Source organism: Podarcis muralis, chromosome 4 (genome assembly GCF_964188315.1).
Source record: "Podarcis muralis chromosome 4, rPodMur119.hap1.1, whole genome shotgun sequence".
NCBI classification, from domain to species: Eukaryota; Metazoa; Chordata; class Lepidosauria; order Squamata; family Lacertidae; genus Podarcis; species Podarcis muralis.
In genome coordinates, this window is record NC_135658.1 from 67,446,445 (window position 1) to 67,464,780 (window position 18,336).

Genomic DNA, 18,336 nt, shown 5'->3' on the forward strand with positions numbered 1-18,336 from the left:
CTACACACAGAAATAGTTTTCCCCCCTTCCCCTAGCCTTAAAATATATTGCAGATGTTTTAAAGCAGGTATTGCAAAACACTTCATTTTGGTATACAATCTGCAGATGATTTCACTGATGAGTGAAATCTGGATGAGTTCTGGTGTGTGTGCATGTGGATCGCACAGTGACCCTCTAAATGGAGCCTTATCTCTCTCTCTATATGTGATAAAGATTTTTATCCGAGTCTGTAGCTGCATTGGATTTGAAAATTATTTTTATTTATGCAATTGTTTTTATACATGCTATTTTATCTGTTTCTCAAAGATGCAATTCTTCAATGTATAGTTTTATTTCATTGTGAAACCATTTCACAATGCTTCATAGGAAGCGATTCATAAATGAAATAGATAACAACGACCATCATTACTATCGTTATTTTATTAAACACCTTTTAACCACTATCTCAATGTGATTTATGCGTAATATCATTAAAAGTAGATAGAAACACAAAGGCAAGTGTTGGATTTGTGTATTGACTAAGCCGTCACTAACATATTTTTGAAACTTCTCAGACTGTTTTTTTTGTTTTTGTTTTTCCCATTCCATTGTTTAAATTGTATTTTTAATATCTATTGTTAGCCAGTCGGAGAGCTTCTGGGCTGAACAGCAGGGTAGAAATTTTCAAAATAAAATAAATAAAATCAGCCTGTTTCTCATGCAAGATAACAATCTTTCCTGTTCACTGTTGGAGACAGTAAGCCAGAACAAAGATGGGCTGTTTCCAGTGTGGTTTTTGGTGCACACAGCTGTTGCTTAAGAAGATCTACACAGCTGGCTGTTTCCTGCAAAGACGCACATTTTGGCAAAAAAACCACCCCGCAGTAAAATAGATCAGCGTGCAACCTTTAAGTGATGTACACACATAAACTTAAAATACGGGATTATAAAATGTGTATATGCTGAGTCTTTTAAAGCTATATCAGAAATAGCTTTCAGTTGTATGGCTAGGTAGAATTTCTCCCTTTTCCAGTGTGACATCCCTTGTTATTATAATAGAAGTAAAAGTGCCATCCTTTTTGAAATCAGCTTTCAACTGGCTTCGTAGAGTAAGACTGATTTGTGGATCCAAATTATTTGCTTTTTTAATCTGCAGATAAATTTGGGCCACCGTCGATTTCCATGGGTGCACAAGGCTTAAATATTTAACAGTCTTAGCCAGAAATTAAACTCGCTCAGGCAGCGCAGGATTGAGTGCATCAGCTTGAAGACTGGCAATTCTCGTTTAATACTTTATCACTCTGCTGCTACCACCTTGGGTAGTGTTTAATAGGGGGAAAAACAAAGTGCATCTGTGTGAGCATTCAGGAGGTTGTCAATTTGGCAGGTGCATTGACAATGCCAACAGCTGGGTCTCACAAGACCAGCTTAGCTCGGGTATGTGTGGCAGGCTGAGGCTTGTCCTTTCTCTTACCCTGGAGAATGTCAGCAGTTTTCACCAGCAGAGGTTTGGCTAAAGTTACACTGTCCTGTTCTATCATTTCATCGCCACAGCTGCAAAACAATTTAGGCCTGGTGGTCCCATTTTATTGGGGGCGGGTGGGAGGGAGAACCAAGTTTAATTTAACTTCTGTCATGTATGACGTGTCTGTTCTTTCCAGTGCAACATCTGCTCTAATAATTTGTTCACACTCTTATTCCTTTTTTTAAAGGGTTTACAACAGGAATAAATGTTACCTTCCCCCCCAGTCCACTTTTGATTCCCTTTGTCATAGTCCTCATCATCCCCTGCATACTTTCGCGTGAGAGCTTCCCCCTCCTTAACTTTAATTTTGAACTACTTTGCAGTGCTCAGGGTAGCAGTTTTTTTTTTTAAATAAATTTTTATTAATTTTTCATAAATAAAAAAGAAACAAAGCAAAAACATAAACAAACACAAAATCGACTTCCCCATACCACCCCTTTTCTGCATTCTTGTTTCAAGATTTTTCAGCAACCCTTTCATAATAAACTTATTTATATTTCATAAATTTAACTTCCATAAGTTATTAAATCAACTGTAGTTCTTTATCTCTTATTACCCTGATCCCCTAATTTTCCAAATTACAACAGTTTTTAAGATAAACTTTAAATTTGTTCCAATCTTCATCCACCGCCTCTTTCCCCTGGTCTCGAATTCTGCCAGTCATCTCTGCCAGTCCCATATAATCGATCACCTTCGTCTGCCATTCTTCCAACGTGGGTAAATCTTGTGTCTTCCAATACTTTGCTAGAAGAATTCTTGCTGCTGTTGTGGCGTACATAAAAAATATCCTATCCTTCTTTGACACCATTTGGCCCACCATACCCAAGAGAAAGGCTTCTGGTTTTTTAATAAAGGTTCTCTTCAGAACTTTTTTAATTTCATTATAGATCATTTCCCAGAAAGCCTTAATCTTCGGGCAGGTCCACCAAAGGTGATAGAAGGTTCCCTCCGTTTCATTACACTTCCAACACTTGTTGTTGGGCAGATGATAGATCTTTGCTAACTTAGCCGGAGTCATGTACCACCTGTAGATCATTTTCATAATGTTTTCTCTTAAGGCATTACATGCCGTGAATTTAACACCAGTGGTCCATAACTGCTCCCAGTCAGCAAGCTCAATGTCATGCCCCATATCCTGTGCCCATTTAATCATACTGGATTTCACCATTTCATCTTGAGTATTCCATTTCAACAGCAAGTTGTACATTCTTGACAAGTTTTTAGTATTGGGTTCTAACAGTTCTGTTTCTAGTTTTGACTTCTCCACTTGGAAGCCTTTCTTTCTGTCCTGTTTAAATACTTCATTTATCTGTCGATAATGTAGCCAATCTCTCACCTTAAACTTCAGTTTCTCGAAACTCTGCAATTTTACTTTTTCACCATCTTGTTCTATAATTTCAAAATATTTAGGCCAATTAGAACCCATATTCAATTTTTTCACCTCTTTTGCCTCCATTGGTGACAGCCACCTAGGGGTTCTACTTTCAAACAAATCTTTATACCTTATCCAAACATTATACAAAGCTTTCCTCACCATATGGTTCTTAAAACCTTTATGCACTTTTACCTTGTCATACCATATATATGCATGCCAACCAAATCTGTTATCAAATCCTTCAAGATCCAAAATGTCTGTATTCTCGAGGAGCAGCCAGTCTTTCAACCAGCAAAACGCTGCTGATTCATAGTAAAGTCTTAAGTCCGGCAGGGCAAAACCCCCTCTATCTTTTGCATCTGTTAATGTCTTAAATTTTATTCTTGGCTTTTTGCCCTGCCAAACAAATTTCGATATGTCTTTCTGCCACCTCTTGAAACAGTCCATCTTGTCTATTATTTGTAATGTCTGAAACAGAAATAACATTCTAGGCAATACATTCATTTTAATAACAGCAATTCTGCCTAACAAGGAAAGTTTCAGCCTTGACCATATGTCTAAATCTTTCTTAACTTCTGTCCAACATTTATCATAATTGTCTTTAAATAAGTTCACATTTTTCGCTGTCAAATTCACCCCCAAGTACTTCACTTTTTTTGCTATCCCCAAACCTGTTTCATTCTGAAATATCTCTTTTTCCTCATTTGTTAGGTTTTTCTCCAACACTTTAGTTTTTTGTTTATTCAATTTAAATCCTGCGACTTGACCAAATATCTCAATCAGTTCTAAAACTCTTTTTGTACTAGTGTTTGGCTGCTGTGGAGTCAAAACTAGGTCATCTGCAAATGCCCTTAGTTTATACTCTTTCACTCCGACCTGAATTCCTTTAACCAACTGGTCCTTTCTAATCATATTTAACAAAACCTCCAGGACCAGTATAAAAAGTAGAGGGGAGATAGGGCATCCCTGTCGTGTTCCTTTCTCTATAGCTATCTCTTCCGTTACCACATTATTCACAATTAGCTTTGCCTTCTGCTCAGAGTATATTGCACCTATACCATTTTCAAAACCTTGGCCTACCCCCATCCCTTGGAGATTCTTTTTCATAAAACTCCAACAAATGTTGTCAAAGGCTTTCTCCGCGTCCACAAAAATCAAAACCGCTTTTCTATTAATGTTCATTTCCAACAGTTCCACAATGTCTATTATATTCCTCACATTGTCAGACATATGTCTTCCCGGGAGAAAGCCAGCTTGGTCCTTATGAATCTCACCTATCAATACTTTCTTCAATCTTTTTGCTAAAATGTCTGCAAATATTTTGTAATCCACATTTAGTAATGATATCGGGCGGTAGTTCTTAACCTGATTCTTTTCAGTCTCAGTTTTTGGTATAAGTGAGATAAAAGCCTCTTTCCACGTTTCAGGTGCCTTTTTCCCCTCCAGTATTTCATTACAAACTTCTTTCAATGGTTGCACTAAACATTCTTTCAAAGCTTTATAGTATCTGGCCGTCAAGCCATCTGGTCCTGGAGACTTTCCCAGTTGTGCTTTTTGAATGGCCTCCTCTATTTCTTGTTCTGTTATTTTCTCATTCAGAGTCAAGTTGCTCTGTTCTGAAATTTTAGGTAGTCCATGATTTTTAAGGAATTCATCTATTTCTTGTTCGTTCACTGGCCCTTGTGTGTATAATTTCCTAAAAAAACTTTGGAAACAATTACTTATCTCATTTGGCTTATGAATATTCTTTCCCTCTATCTCCAAACAGGTGACTGTATTCAATTTTTGCCTCTTTTTCAATTGCCATGCAAGGAGCTTCCCACATTTGTCTGCTGACTCGAAAGTCCTTTGTCTCATTTGTTTAATTTTCCATTCTATCTCTTGATTTGTCAGTTCCATGTATTGCGTCTGGTAATACTTTATTTCTCTCAAAATTTCTTGAGACTTTGGTTTAGACCTCAGTTTCTTTTCTCCTTCCTTCATTTTTTCTAAAATTCTTTCTTTCCTTTCATTTTGCTTTTTCCTCTTAATTGAATTCTGTTGTATCAGGAAGCCTCGCATCACGGCTTTACTCGCGTCCCAAATTGTTCTTTTTTCAACTTCTGTTCTCAAGTTTATCTCAAAGTAATCTTTCAGTGTCTTTAGGGCCTTTTTACAAAATTGTTCGTCTCTAAATAGGGAGTCATTCATTCTCCATCTGAAGGATCCAGTTGTTGTCATTTTCATTTCCATCTTTACTGCATTATGGTCGGAGCAGGTTTTTGGGCAGATTTCTACTTTCTTTATCTTTGTAGCCATCACACTAGATACCCAGATTTGGTCGATTCTTGTCCATGTCATTTTAGATTCCGAGAAAAAAGTTCCCTCTCTCTCGAGAGGGTTCCTAGTTCTCCAGATGTCAATCAAGTCCATATTTTCCGTCATCTCGAAGAAAGTCTTTGGTAGTCTTCCTTCTTTAGAAATTGTCTGTCTTTGTGCCTTATCCATGTTTGTGGAGACCACTCCGTTCATGTTCAGGGTAGCAGTTTTAAAAGCATTGAAGCCAATGAAATGATCAAGAAGATAAAAAAAGGCAGGAGATTTCTGTTATCTGATGCACCCATGAAGGGCAGCTACAGAAGAACTTTCACCGTGGCAGGTCAATTGCCTGCCATAATAATGGTGGTTGTGATGATCGAATGCCTGCCATGATGATGAGAACAACAATAGTCTTCCCCAGGCGACATAAAGCAGAGAGTTGAGGCCAAATTCCAGCAGGCAAATTCCAACAGACTAGATGCAACCACAGAGGAAGCTTCCTCATGCATCGTAGCCAGTTCTTGTTTTGGCCACCATTGGGCCACAACCTCCTCAGCAGATCTTAGGAAGCAGACGTCCTGGCCTGGGAGAAGACAGTCCCTTGGGTATCCTAGCCTCAAGCTATTTATTGCTAAAAAATTGTCCAGTAGCACCTTAGAGACCAACTAAGTTTGTTCTGGGTTTTGTGTGCATGTACAGTGGTACCTCGGGTTAAGCACTTAATTTGTTCCGGAGATCCATCCTTAACCTGAAACTGTTCTTAACCTGAAGCACCACTTTAGCTATTGGGGCCTCCTGCTGCTACCACACCGCTGGAGCACGATTTCTGTTCTCATCCTGAAGCAAAGTTCTTAACCCGGGGTACTATTTCTGGGTTAGCGGAGTCTGTAACCTGAAGCGTATGTAACCCGAGATACCACTGTATCTGAAGAAGTGTGGATGCACATGAAAGCTTATACCCAGAACAAACTTAATTGGTCTCTAAGGCACTACTGGACAATTTTTTTTTTATTTCGACTGCGCCAGACCAACATGGCTACCTACCTGAATCTATTTATTGCTGTGCAGGTAATTGCCAACACTGTGAAATGTGCCCAAAGAAAAATTGGCAAAGCAGTGCACCTTTAAAAGAAAGGGATAATATACTTACAGCTTCAAGGCTTGTTGAAACGGGAACCAGCATACTTGCAAGGCTCAAGTAGTATATGGATTGCCTTTGTTTGAAAGGTTATGCCCAGTGATGTGTATTTCCCATAAAATTTTGAATAGGGAAATTGTCAGATAATCTGGTGCCCTGGAAAGTGATCTAATTTAGCACATTTATTTTACTTGTATTTAGCAGACAAAAGCGAAACGCTCCCAAACCGCCAAGCTTGCCTAATATTTGGCATGTGTTCATTGTTACTAATGAACTTAGGAAGTGGGGGGAGGGGAGAGAGAATTCCATGGAAAAATTAAGAACTGGGGGGGGGGGGGGAATCTGCCCGGCATCACTATGTATGTCTTCAGGTCCGCGTATGTGGCCCATGTGTTATCTTAAACCTGTCTGGCATAACTGAGGAGCAGCTTAAGGAGCTGTCTTGTGTTTTGTACAGGAAAACAGCAGGAGCTTGAAGCAGAACACCAGGACATGTATGTCGAAGCAGACCACGACCTTCACCTGTCGACAGGCCGATCGGCACAGCCCCCAGCTGAGAAGCCCGGCGAAAGGAGAGGGGCTGAAATGAAGAAACTCTATGGCTTGGGTGCCAGCAAAATCCAAGCTATGGAGACCACCATGCAACTCAACTTTGATAGGAACTGTGATAAAAAGCAACCTAAGTACTGGCCAATTATTCCCCTGAAACTCTAAGGTTTGCATCCTTTTTCCTTTTAGGAATCTCAGGGCTCCATAAATGGATGCTCGACCGAGCAGAAGGATTCAGTGAATGAATCAAGAGTCAGCAAAAGCCCCCTTTCTTATTTTCCTTTCCTCTTTCCAACTCTATTTGAATTTGTCTGCCAGTTTCCAGAGCCCATTCCAACCCAACAGGAAGAGCTGAATTAGTCATTTGTACTGTAGGGGATAGGGAAAATACTCTATAAAAATATATTTCAAGTAATTTGATTTTGGCTTGCCCTGGCCCTGCAGGAAATGAGGAGTAGCATTTGTTTTCACTTAGCTGTGCTGGGGAAAAGGTTAGAGACTATCCAGAATTATTATTATTTTACACTTTTTTTTTTAATGTTATCTTAGGTTTGCCCTAGATTTTAAATGTGACTTCTTTCCTGTCACTTCCACCAATACCCTGGAGGCAGCTATTGGCCAGGATACAGTACATTAAATGACTGTAGTTTAACTATTTGAGGGTTTTTCTCAGATATTCTACCAGTAGAAGAAAGTTCTGTTCGACACTGAAACCTGGCCTGTGATGTTTCACCTCAGAAGAAAACGTGTGAACAGCTTTCCCCCACCTCTCCTTTCAGTTTGTTTTTGTTACATGATTAGGTAATAAAGAAGTATGAGATTAAAAGTGTGTTTTCCAGCTCATTCCAAAATTGCATTTCCCTCACCAAAAAGCAGGACAATCTTAAAAGGTCTTAATACTCAGGAGGGGGGAGGGGATAAATATTTCAAAACTGATTCCTATGCTCAAGGACCACAGTTCAAAAGTCAATCAAGGGCATAGGCTCAGGGGGGGACAAGAACTGTGCCTCTCCACTCTGGCTAGGGGCTCACCAATCTACTCTTCTTGCCAAGCGTTCAAGGGAGCTGAGGTACAGCTCTGAAGACAATTAAGCCTGTGAACCTGAGGCGCCGTCTACCATGCATACACACGGACAGATTGTTCCATCGAGTAATATTTAAATCCCACCTTTCTTCCATGATGAAACCCAAAGCAGCATGTATATGGTTCCCAAGCAGTCTCCCATCCAGGCGTTGACCAAACCCAGACTTCATCTCAGCAATTTGGTGTCTTCAGACCGTATCCTGGGATCAGTCTACTTCCGGTCCATGGCAACTTTGAATCTGTTTATCTCCAAGGCCATTCTAGTACATTCTACATTTCTACACCTGCATTTTTTTAAGATCAGCCTCTGAAAAATTGCATTGCATGGGACATTCCTAAACACAAAATACGCCTTTTTAAACGAAGTACAGTTGTACCTCGGGTTAAGAACTTAATTCGTTCTGGAGGTCTGTTCTTAACCTGAAACTGTTCTTAACCTGAGGTAGGACTTTAGCTAATGGGGCCTCCCACTGCCGCCGTGCGATTTCTGTTCTCATCCTGAAGCAAAGTTCTTAACCCGAGGTACTATTTCTGGGTTAGTGGAGTCTGTAACCTGAAGCATCTGTAACCTGAGGTACCACTGTACCACGTCGCAAATTTGCAGGGGTTCTAATTCTGGTTTATAATTTACATTTTGATTTACCCATCAATCTGGGAGGTATGTATCAGGTCAGTTCATATCAGAATTTACAAAAAACAAATGCCTCAAGAATCCCTAGCCGTGAGTTTATTTGGATATATTTGCAGTTCTGTCTTGTGCATGCCAAAAATATGAACACACGCTAAAAGTGTTAACAGATTTCAGACACCCCTCCGTAGAAAAGTATTCCTCCAAAACGAATTGTTTGAAATCCAGGCCAGAGCCATGTCTTCCAGGACTTGCTAGTGTGTAATTAACTTCAGTAGGCATTAGCCTGCCTCCTGTTCAACTTGCACCAGTTAACCAACATGTTAGAACACACCCTGGATATTAGTAAACATTTTGTAGGCATGCATTTTTTTGCTAATTTGTGTAATTACTATGCCAGCAAGGATTCTAATAAAAATACATTTGATGTCTCATGACACATATTTTTTTTGTTTACTTTTTCTTTCTGGCTTTTTGCATACAGATCCTTTGCATATTTAATGTAATCCAAATCCAGACTTGTAAACATGTTTGATGTCTGTGGTATTTGGCGTACATGTTTATGGATGACATGGTACAATATGTGTCACAATAATCTCTGCTTCTTTTCCACCACAGTTCACTCCTTTGTTTGGGGAAAACAGTATTATTTTCCAATATTTACTCAGCAGCACAAATATCCTTTTTGTTGTTTTTGATATATTTATTTCTGCAGACATACGCATTTCACACACTTATTGTGTATCACCTTATCTATGTGTCTGAAGCATAATAGTCTCTTAGATCACTATTGTAAGAAGCTACTTTAAGTTGCTTTGGGTTGCCCTGGGCAAGATCAAGCAACTAACCAATTTAATAATTAATAATAATCAGTGCTATTTTTTAGAAAAAGAAGTGCTGGAACTCACCATGAACGCCTCCATCGTTCTCTTAGAATGGCAATGGCGCCCACCTGAAAGTTCTGGTAAGTTGCCGCTGAAAAAAGCCCTGACAGTAATAATATTTAGATGTGACAAAAAGCACACCTTCATCAATTCAAATTAACCACCATATTAGAAAAAGCATACCAAGTCACCCAAGGACCAGGGTTTTCCATATTATTCTTTGTCTGAACTACAGTTCTACAAATGCAGAATTTTTGTTTGGGCCACCGCTTTGTTTTAATAGAACCAAGAAATTCCAGAATTTTTTATTTTGGAGTGGGAGGGGCTGAAGACAATTCAATATTAAATTAAAATCACTAGGGATCCTAACAACTGATAAGACATTGTTTGTTAATACAGAATGGTAGGGGAACTTGGAGGACGTGGGTGGCGCTGTGGGTAAAACCTCAGTGCCTAGGACTTGCCGATCGTATGGTAGGCGGTTTGAATTCCTGCGGCGGAGTGAGCTCCCGTCATTTGGTCCCAGCTCCTGCCCACCTAGCAGTTCAAAAGCACTCTTAAGTGCAAGTAGATAAATAGGGACCGCTTTATAGCGGGAAGGTAAACGGCGTTTCCGTGTGCGGTGCTGGTGCTGGCTCGCCAGCTGCAGCTTTGTCACGCTGGCCACGGAAGTGTCTTCGGACAGCGCCGGCTCACGGCCTCTAGAGCGAGATGAGCACGCAACCCTAGAGTCTGTCAAGACTGGCCCGTACCTTTAGGGGAACTTGGAAACTCAGTGTTCAGGGCTCAGTCTCACATTACAGAGGTACCTTGGGTTACATATGCTTCAGGTTACAGACGCTTCAGGTTACAGACTCCGCTAACCCAGAAATAGTGCTTCAGGTTAAGAACTTTGCTTCATGATGAGAACAGAAATCGTGCTCCGGCGGCGCGGCGGCAGCAGGAGGCCCCATTAGCTAAAGTGCTGCTTCAGGTTAAGAACAGTTTCAGGTTAAGTACAGACCTCTGGAACGAATTAGGTACTTAACCTGAGGTACCACTGTAGTTCTTAGTTCAGTTTGACGCCTTCCTCCGTACCCTAGCTCTGCTCCCCAGGCACAGCAAACTTAAAGTGGACTGTGCTTCTCCTTTATCAGTTCCCCTTGACTACAACAGCAGTCTTTACTTTCTTTTTTTTTCCTTGCCTGTCCATGGTGGTTGGGGTCAAATCTCCTTGGCCTCAACTCCTGAGGGAGTTTCTCAACCCAAGCTTAGCTCTTACATATAGGAATGCAATCCAGTATTTCTGACTTTTGACATCAATACGAACCATGCATAGAGTTGAGAGGAGGGGCATATTGAGATCTGGGCAACATCAAGGGTCATTCTGCTTATTCTGCTAGCTGAAAGGAACAAGCTGCCACCGCCATTCCATTTATAGAAGGGGATTGGACCAGCAGCTGAATCGGCTTCAATGCTGCCAATGGAGCATCATCAGGCAGCATACTTGTGGCCAGTAGGGTAGCACATGGGTGCAGGATAGGCTGGGTAGACCACACAGCTCTATCCAATATCTAATTCCTGCTCACCACTCTGCCAGCTGCTCACTGCCTGTTCAAGTGCTACAATGCAGCCACAGGAGTAACTCCTGCATACATTGCATGGGTGGTGCCTGATGGAATGGTGTGGCCTTGGTTGGCTGATTGCTCACTCGGGACTTTCCCAATGGCACTATTGCCAACTCAGACCAGCAGCAAGCAAGCAAGGAATACTGCTTGAGTTTCAGCTCAAGAGGGCGAGAACAGCAGGGAGGGAAGAGCCAAGAGAAGATTTGGCGTCTCCGGCCTGAGCTGGCCACCTCAGTCTGCCTAATGATAGAACCGGCCTTGTTTCCCACTTAGGCAAGAAAGACCTCGTTCAATCCATTGTTTATCTTGGATTTGGGGTGAATAAAATTTGCTTCCCCAAATCTACAACATCTTCCTTCTGCCACGGCTCTTGCCAACAACAGATTTATTTATTTATTTATTTATTTATTTGCAATTCCAGCCTAAAAGAATTGCTCATCTTGCTCCAAAAAAGCTTCAGATTAACATCTATATTCATATTCCTTAGCATTGAGGAGTATGCTCAAAAGGAGCCGGTTCCCTTGGAATTGGTCGAGAATTTTTATTTTTTGCAGTTTCTCTTTATTTCTCTTATCTACTGTCAGAGCAGCTACATTTTTGAAGTCGTTGCCTCTTGTTTGGGTGCTGGAAGTCAAAACTGAACTTGTGATTTGATGGCAGTCCCCCGTTAACAATGGTCTTTATAAGCATTGTCTGATGAATTCGCTGCAGGATCCAGTCACAAGAACAGCTGCATTGTTAGCAGGGAAAGTTGTGTCTGCATCATCATCTTTGGTCCCAGCAAAGGAAATGCAAATAATTAGTGGAAGGAGTGTCTGGCAATGTTTTAATGTTCCATCGTGAAAGTCTCTCACAACTCACCTCCGTTCAGCATAAGCTCATTTCTTCTGACTGCAGAACATCTGCCACAGAAAACTTCTAAATAATTAGTTTCTAAAGAAAGGTAAAAAAAGCTCAGATGATGTACTGAAGCTGTCCTGAGGGAAAGGTACTCTATCTTAGTTGTCCAAAGCAATTAAATCTTATTAGAAAGAGAGGGACACAATAGCAGCAATTTTCTCCTGTTATCGCTGTTTTAGACAATTGAATAGTTTTATGGCATGCAAATGTAGCAAAATCAATTCTTTACACAAGAACACCATTGTTAATTCTTCAATACTTCATTGATGCTGGGTAGAATTAAGCAAAATCATAGGCCAAAACGTGCATTGCAAAACTGCCCATCTTCAGTTAAATGGAACAATCTGAATGGATCCAGAAGGCATGATTTAATCAGAAATGCTGTAATATCCCACGTATGTAATTTTGGAGTGATGAAAAGCAGCTTTGCAACCCAGTATGTATGAAATCACTAATGCAACACAGATTTGACTTGTAAAATTAGCTGACATCACACCATGTTTTTCAAAATCTGACATTACATCAAGTGGGCTTGAAGATGAAGTCTCCAAGGAATAAATTAGTGTCAAATAAGGCTGTGTTTTTAGCATACAGTGGGTTAGCTAGGTTATAGTAGCACAACACACAGAAAGCCAGCATAAAACAACAGAATAAGTTAAGATGATAGCTTGTTGGGAGAAATGTAGGTTCTTTTGAGGCAAAAAGGAAAAGCCCTCTAAAATTTCAAAAGCTTGCTGGTTTTGAATTTCCACAAATGAATTAATTAAGCAAAAGATACTTTCTTCATTTACTCTCTGTTGAACAATATTTGTTACTAGTATAGCAACAATACTCAGAGAAAATAGCTTTTGTTCATAGCACTACACTCAGAACAAACCAAGATTGGCTTAAATTTAAATGCCTGGGTGCTGAACTGACCATAGAGAAGGTGTTAGGGGAGCCTCTCTGGAGAAGCTGTTCAATAGCTGAGATCCCAGCACTGGAAAAGCCTTCTCCTTCATGGACATCCACCTCACTTCATTTGGTGAGGTTACCCAAGCAGGCTTCCAAAGAGGATCTTAAGGTTTGGGTAAAAACACAAGCAGAGCTCTTCTGGGTCAGGCCAAAGCCTCATCTAGTCCCACATTCTATTTACACAGCAACCAACCAGATACTTTGAGGAAGCTGACCGGCAGGAACAGGACACAAGCACAAGAACATAAGCAGAAGATGACAGACTTTCTTCAGCAGTCTGTCACTTGTTCACTTCTTCAATCTTAATTCACTCTCTGGACTCATAGACACTGGACACATAGACAATTCACTGGACTCATAGACACAAGATAAAGACTGCATGCTCTCCAACATTTCTCCAGTAAAAACATGGATGTATTATTATTATTATTATTATTATTATTATTATTATTCCCCGCCCATCTGACTGGGTTGCCCTAGCCACTCTGGGCAGCTTCCAACATATATAAAAACATAATAAAACATTAAACATTAAAAAAAACACTTCCCTATACAGAGATGTCTTCTAATGGTTGTATAGTTACTTATCTCCTTAGCTTGCATAACTCCATAGCCTCCAACATTCCTCTGAAGAAAATAGGGACACCCTGAGGAAAAGCGAGACATTCTAGGATCAAAGCAGAAACCAAGATGGCTTCTGTAAATCCAGGACTGTCCTTGGAAAATAGGGACACTTGGAGGGACTGCATTAGTCCAAGGCTCAGCAAGATGGGCCTTTCAAACATCCACTGTTCCTGTGCAACTACTCAAACTTCTGGTGCCATTATTATTTTCTGTTGAAGCCAATATGCCTCTGAATACCACTTACTGTGAACTGCATGTGTGGGTGGTACTTTTGTACTCGGCACCTGCATGTGGGCAATATTAATCTCATTAACCACTGTGAACAGGGTTTGACATATTCCGAAAAGTGAAAATCTGAACAGAGTTTTTTCTTGGGAACATCTACCAAATAAACATTCATTTTGGGGCTTTTCTTATCTTTTTTAAAAGATTTTTTAAAAATAAACAAATACCCCAACTTGCCATACATCCGGGTTTACCCAATTCAGCAGAAATCTGGCCAAACGCCATTTTGGGGGGGAACCCAGACGTGTGGCAGCCCTAACTGTGAGAAAAGGATTCTGGACTATGACAGAAATTTGGCCTGATCCAACAGGGCTCTTCTTAAGTTTGTTTGTTTGTCCCAAATCTGGATAAAATAACTCCATTGAGAGTTACATCACAACAAAGACTATTTGGGACATTTTGTGGATTCCCTCCAAACCATTTGAGGTTTGATGGCCTTGTCCTTGAACAATAAAGCTAAACCCATATGCACAAGCAGTACAATCCTAATAATTCCTCGTTGAGTTAAATGAGGATAACTCCTGCATAAACAAAAATGGTAAGGAGTTGGCTGTAGTCTAGAGCTTTAACCATGAACATGTTTTCCTTTCAGTAACCCTCACATTTGTACCACGGCCTGTGACATTAAATGTTGTTTTGCTATCCTCATCTTGAGCACAACATTTAAACCACAAATTCCAGTGTAGTTAACATGGAGACAGGTCTGTGCTGTCTTCAAAAGAAATGAAAGGCAGCAGAAATGTTATGCATTTCAGTGGAAACAGCATTTTAAGCATTGGCCGGTACAAGAAGAAAAATCTTTTCCTTTTACTCAGTGGAAGGAATGCTGTCTACTAAGCAAAAACAGAAGGGTAGGTAATATTATTTGCATAGGGAAAAATAAGCAGACACTAAATATAAAAGAATTTGCAGCTGCTTTTTTCCTTTACAAACCCAGTTCAATCAAGGCTGCTGAAACACACCATTAGCAAACTCCTCTGGCATATCCACCAGTGAGGTGCTGAGTCAGCTTTCAGTTCTAGCTGATTACATTTCCTATATTTCCATGTCTCTCTCTCTCTCTGTGGTTCTTCTGGTTTTCTGATGATTACAAGTCCAAAATTACCATTGGAATGCTTGTGCCTGACAATTTGCAAAGCAGTAAAGATTGGGCAGGGGAGAAGAGAATTGGATTAAATCATTAGGAATTGAGAGGGAAAGTTTTTTTTTAGCTTTCCCTTCCAGAACTGGCACACAAAAAAAAGCCAAGAACGTTGGATAAAGGATCACTCTCCTCACATTTTCCTCACTTGCAGGTGTCTAGGAGACATTCTCCAGGCTTTGGTAGGAATCCTGTAACTGTGAGCAGCTTCATCACGTGTTTAAATGACCCAAGGATATGTGCAGGTGTCAACTGCATTGACGGAATTGGCACCTGATTCATTGGGAACCACCTACACAACTGGACACCTCACCAAGTCATTTCCACGAGCTCTTAGCCAGTCATATAGACTTAGAAGCTGCCCATTGTATAGAGCAGTTTCCAGTTCTTTTACATTTCTCCTTCACCCCCCCCCCAGCCCCCATGAGGCAAAAGTGAGACATATCCGTAAAAAGCACGAGACCTCCAATTTTGGCACCCGTTTTGTCTACCTAGGCTGCAATCTTATGTTGACCATATGTATGTCTTATGTAGGATACAGAAATGGATTTCTTTTTAGGTGTTCTTTAGACACTCGTGAGTCACAAATTCATTGTTTTAGCTCCCGTCTGTAGAGATAAGGGCATGCCTCTTATTAGTGACAATCTAGTTAGCATGCTGTAATTAACTCTGAAATGGTACTCACTAATTTCCAGATAGAATTAACTATGGTTCATTGGGGAGGGGGGAATTATGCACTCTGTTTAATGTGCAGCCATAATTATTTTAAGCAATCACTGCTCACATTTACATACTAAGAAATGATTGAGGGAAATGCAATCTAAGACAGTTCTTATGTTCTTTGATTCATTATTTTAATAATCAGTGTTGTTGCCACATGGTTCTTAAAGGTGCAATCCCATACCTACCTACCTACCTAACTACCTACCTGGGAGTAGGTCCCATTTGTCCCGATCAGACATTTCTGAGTAGGTATGTAATAGGTGGTAGTGTAAATGGTGTTATTTTTAATTCATTTCTGAAATATGGCTGCTATTTTCATAGATGGTGTAATAGTGAAGACAGCCCACTAAGGAATTTATTAGATGAACATCTGACATGAATATTATGATTTTTCTAAGGTCAATTAAAATTTTAATGGTACCCAGCAGTTGGAACCAAAAGTTCTAAATGTACCCAACAGCTGGAATCCAAAGTATGATAGCTCATGTTAGAGGTACAGATGTCAACAGAGAGCCTGAATTAGTAATCTTTATCTCAAATGGGTCTTCTACTGAGTCCCAAGAGGAGGAGTAAACATTTCTTCATCATATTGCTTAGCAACAGTTATTAGGTGATCAATTCTTAGCAATGACACTGCCTGAAGAGTGCTGAATCATTTGAGCTACGTTTGCATTTTGAGCAGTGGCTTCCTTCAGAAATGTCTGATTCTTTTTCTTAAATGAAAGCTAATAGTCTGGGACTTTTGCTGGCCTTGGCTCTCCCAAATCCTACCCCTTCTGCCCTTCTATTTGTGGCCCTGGGGGCATAGTAGCTTGTACTGAAAACTTCTGGAGAATGGGCTGTAGCCATGAAAAATATATCTTTATGGTGTCTTAGGGCTGCTTGCATTTTTTTACCATATGTCTGCCTTCATCAAATTATGAAATTGCTATGTACCTCTGGCTGAAGTGGTTTCTCTGTGGCTTGCTAAAACAAAAACCTGAGAAGTAATACAGAGAGCCAGCTTGGCATAGGGGTTAGAGACCTGGGGACTGAGGGTTCTAATCCCCACTTAGCCTTGAACCTCACTGGGTGACCTTGCATTAGACACAATCTCTCAGGAGGGAGGAAACTTGTGTACACACCTTGACTTCTTTGAAGGAAAGGTAGGGCACAAATACATATAAATAAATAAGCAAATGAATGAATGAACGAACTGCAAAGGAAGGACAGCTGCCAATGCATTAAGCTAGCATGGGTACAGGGAAAGGGAATCTGCTGGAAAGGGTGTAGACAGTCCACTTTTCATCTAACGGGCCTCCACTTCAGTTTTAAAATTTAAGTCAGCTGCAAAACTGTGGGCTACAGAGGGCTTGTTTGCGGCAAGCTGCAGTTGCCATTCCAAATCCTGTTGTGGTGTTCATGCTGAATGCTTCATGGGAGATGGTTGTGTAGGCGTAACAACTGTGGTGTGAAGGGAACCACCCTTGTGATTATGAAGCATAACCAGAAGTTAAATTAATGTTATATGCACAGCTTAAACCTTGCTGTGTAACAAATTATAAGGCTAGAATTAAAAAGAAATCTCAGTTATGTGAGCTCCGTGAGAACAGTCCAAATGGCATCAGCCAGAACACTAATAATAATAATAATAATAACAACAACAACAACAACAACAACAACAACAACAACAACAACAACTTATTAAATTGAGGGACCACTTTTCCTTGCCAAAGGCAACTCAAAGCAACAGCTTTAATTTCCATAGAAAAAACCACCCCCACCTTCCTGCTGTCTTACAACCAATGGGAGGACACTGCCTATCATCAACCTCCTCCTCCTCAGCCTCAGTGATGCCCTTGCAGGACTCAGCAGAGAGGAGGATGGAGACAAAACTAAAATTGGTTGGCTCTTCCTGTCATTGGCTCTGATTCCACCTACGGTTTGCTTTCCTGTCTTCTGCCCAACCAGTTCCAGTGGGCACCAACCACCACTGAATTTTAAAATACAAAAACTGTAAATCCAGAGCAGATGAACAATAAAATAATGGAGGACAAAGCCAGACTTATTTCTTATAAGAGAAATCCTGATGCTTCTAGATTTCTTTATTCATCGTTGAGAGATTTTCACTTCAGAGGTGGGCAGTACCACAATGAGCTCCACTAACCCTGCTTTTGCTTTTTATGTCTGAAACTTGGAAGACTCTTTGCTTGTTGAACAACAATATATATTTGAACAGCTGTTCTTTATTCATCCCTTTTAAGAGGTTTTTAAAAAGCATGTCTCTGGAAGGGATGTGTGAGAAAATACATATAAATAAAATGTTCTTATTCCTTTGTGTAATCTATTCCCATAAAGATGAGGCAGCGATGGACAACTTGGATGTTATTAAAAGAGGATTAGGTAAATTAATGGAGAACAAGGCCATCAATGGGTGTTTCCACGGCCAGAGGCAGGATGACCCTGTATGCTAGTTACTGGGATCATAAGTCTGGAGAATGTTACTGCTTGCAAGGCTCCCCTGGGCATCTACTTGGCCACTGTGAGAACAGGATGCCAGAGTAGGTGGGTCTTTGGTATGATCCAACAAGATCCTTCTTATGGTCTTACCTTCTGCCCACCCGTAGCCTATTAGGTTGTTGTTTTTCCACCAGCACTATGAC

At 40.5% G+C, this 18,336-nt stretch overlaps 1 protein-coding gene across 2 annotated transcripts in view; it reads left to right on the forward strand.

Annotated features, from left to right (window-relative positions):
• GEMIN8 (gem nuclear organelle associated protein 8) overlaps positions 1-7,690 on the forward strand; it is a 45,171-nt gene extending 37,481 nt beyond the window's left edge. For both annotated transcript variants that reach the window (XM_028727665.2, XM_028727666.2), the window contains one exon: positions 6,773-7,690. In XM_028727665.2, coding sequence (XP_028583498.2) covers positions 6,773-7,029 — 257 coding nt within the window. In that variant the 3' untranslated portion in view covers positions 7,030-7,690. The remainder of the gene's footprint in view (positions 1-6,772) is intronic.
• Positions 7,691-18,336: the final 10,646 nt, after the last annotated feature.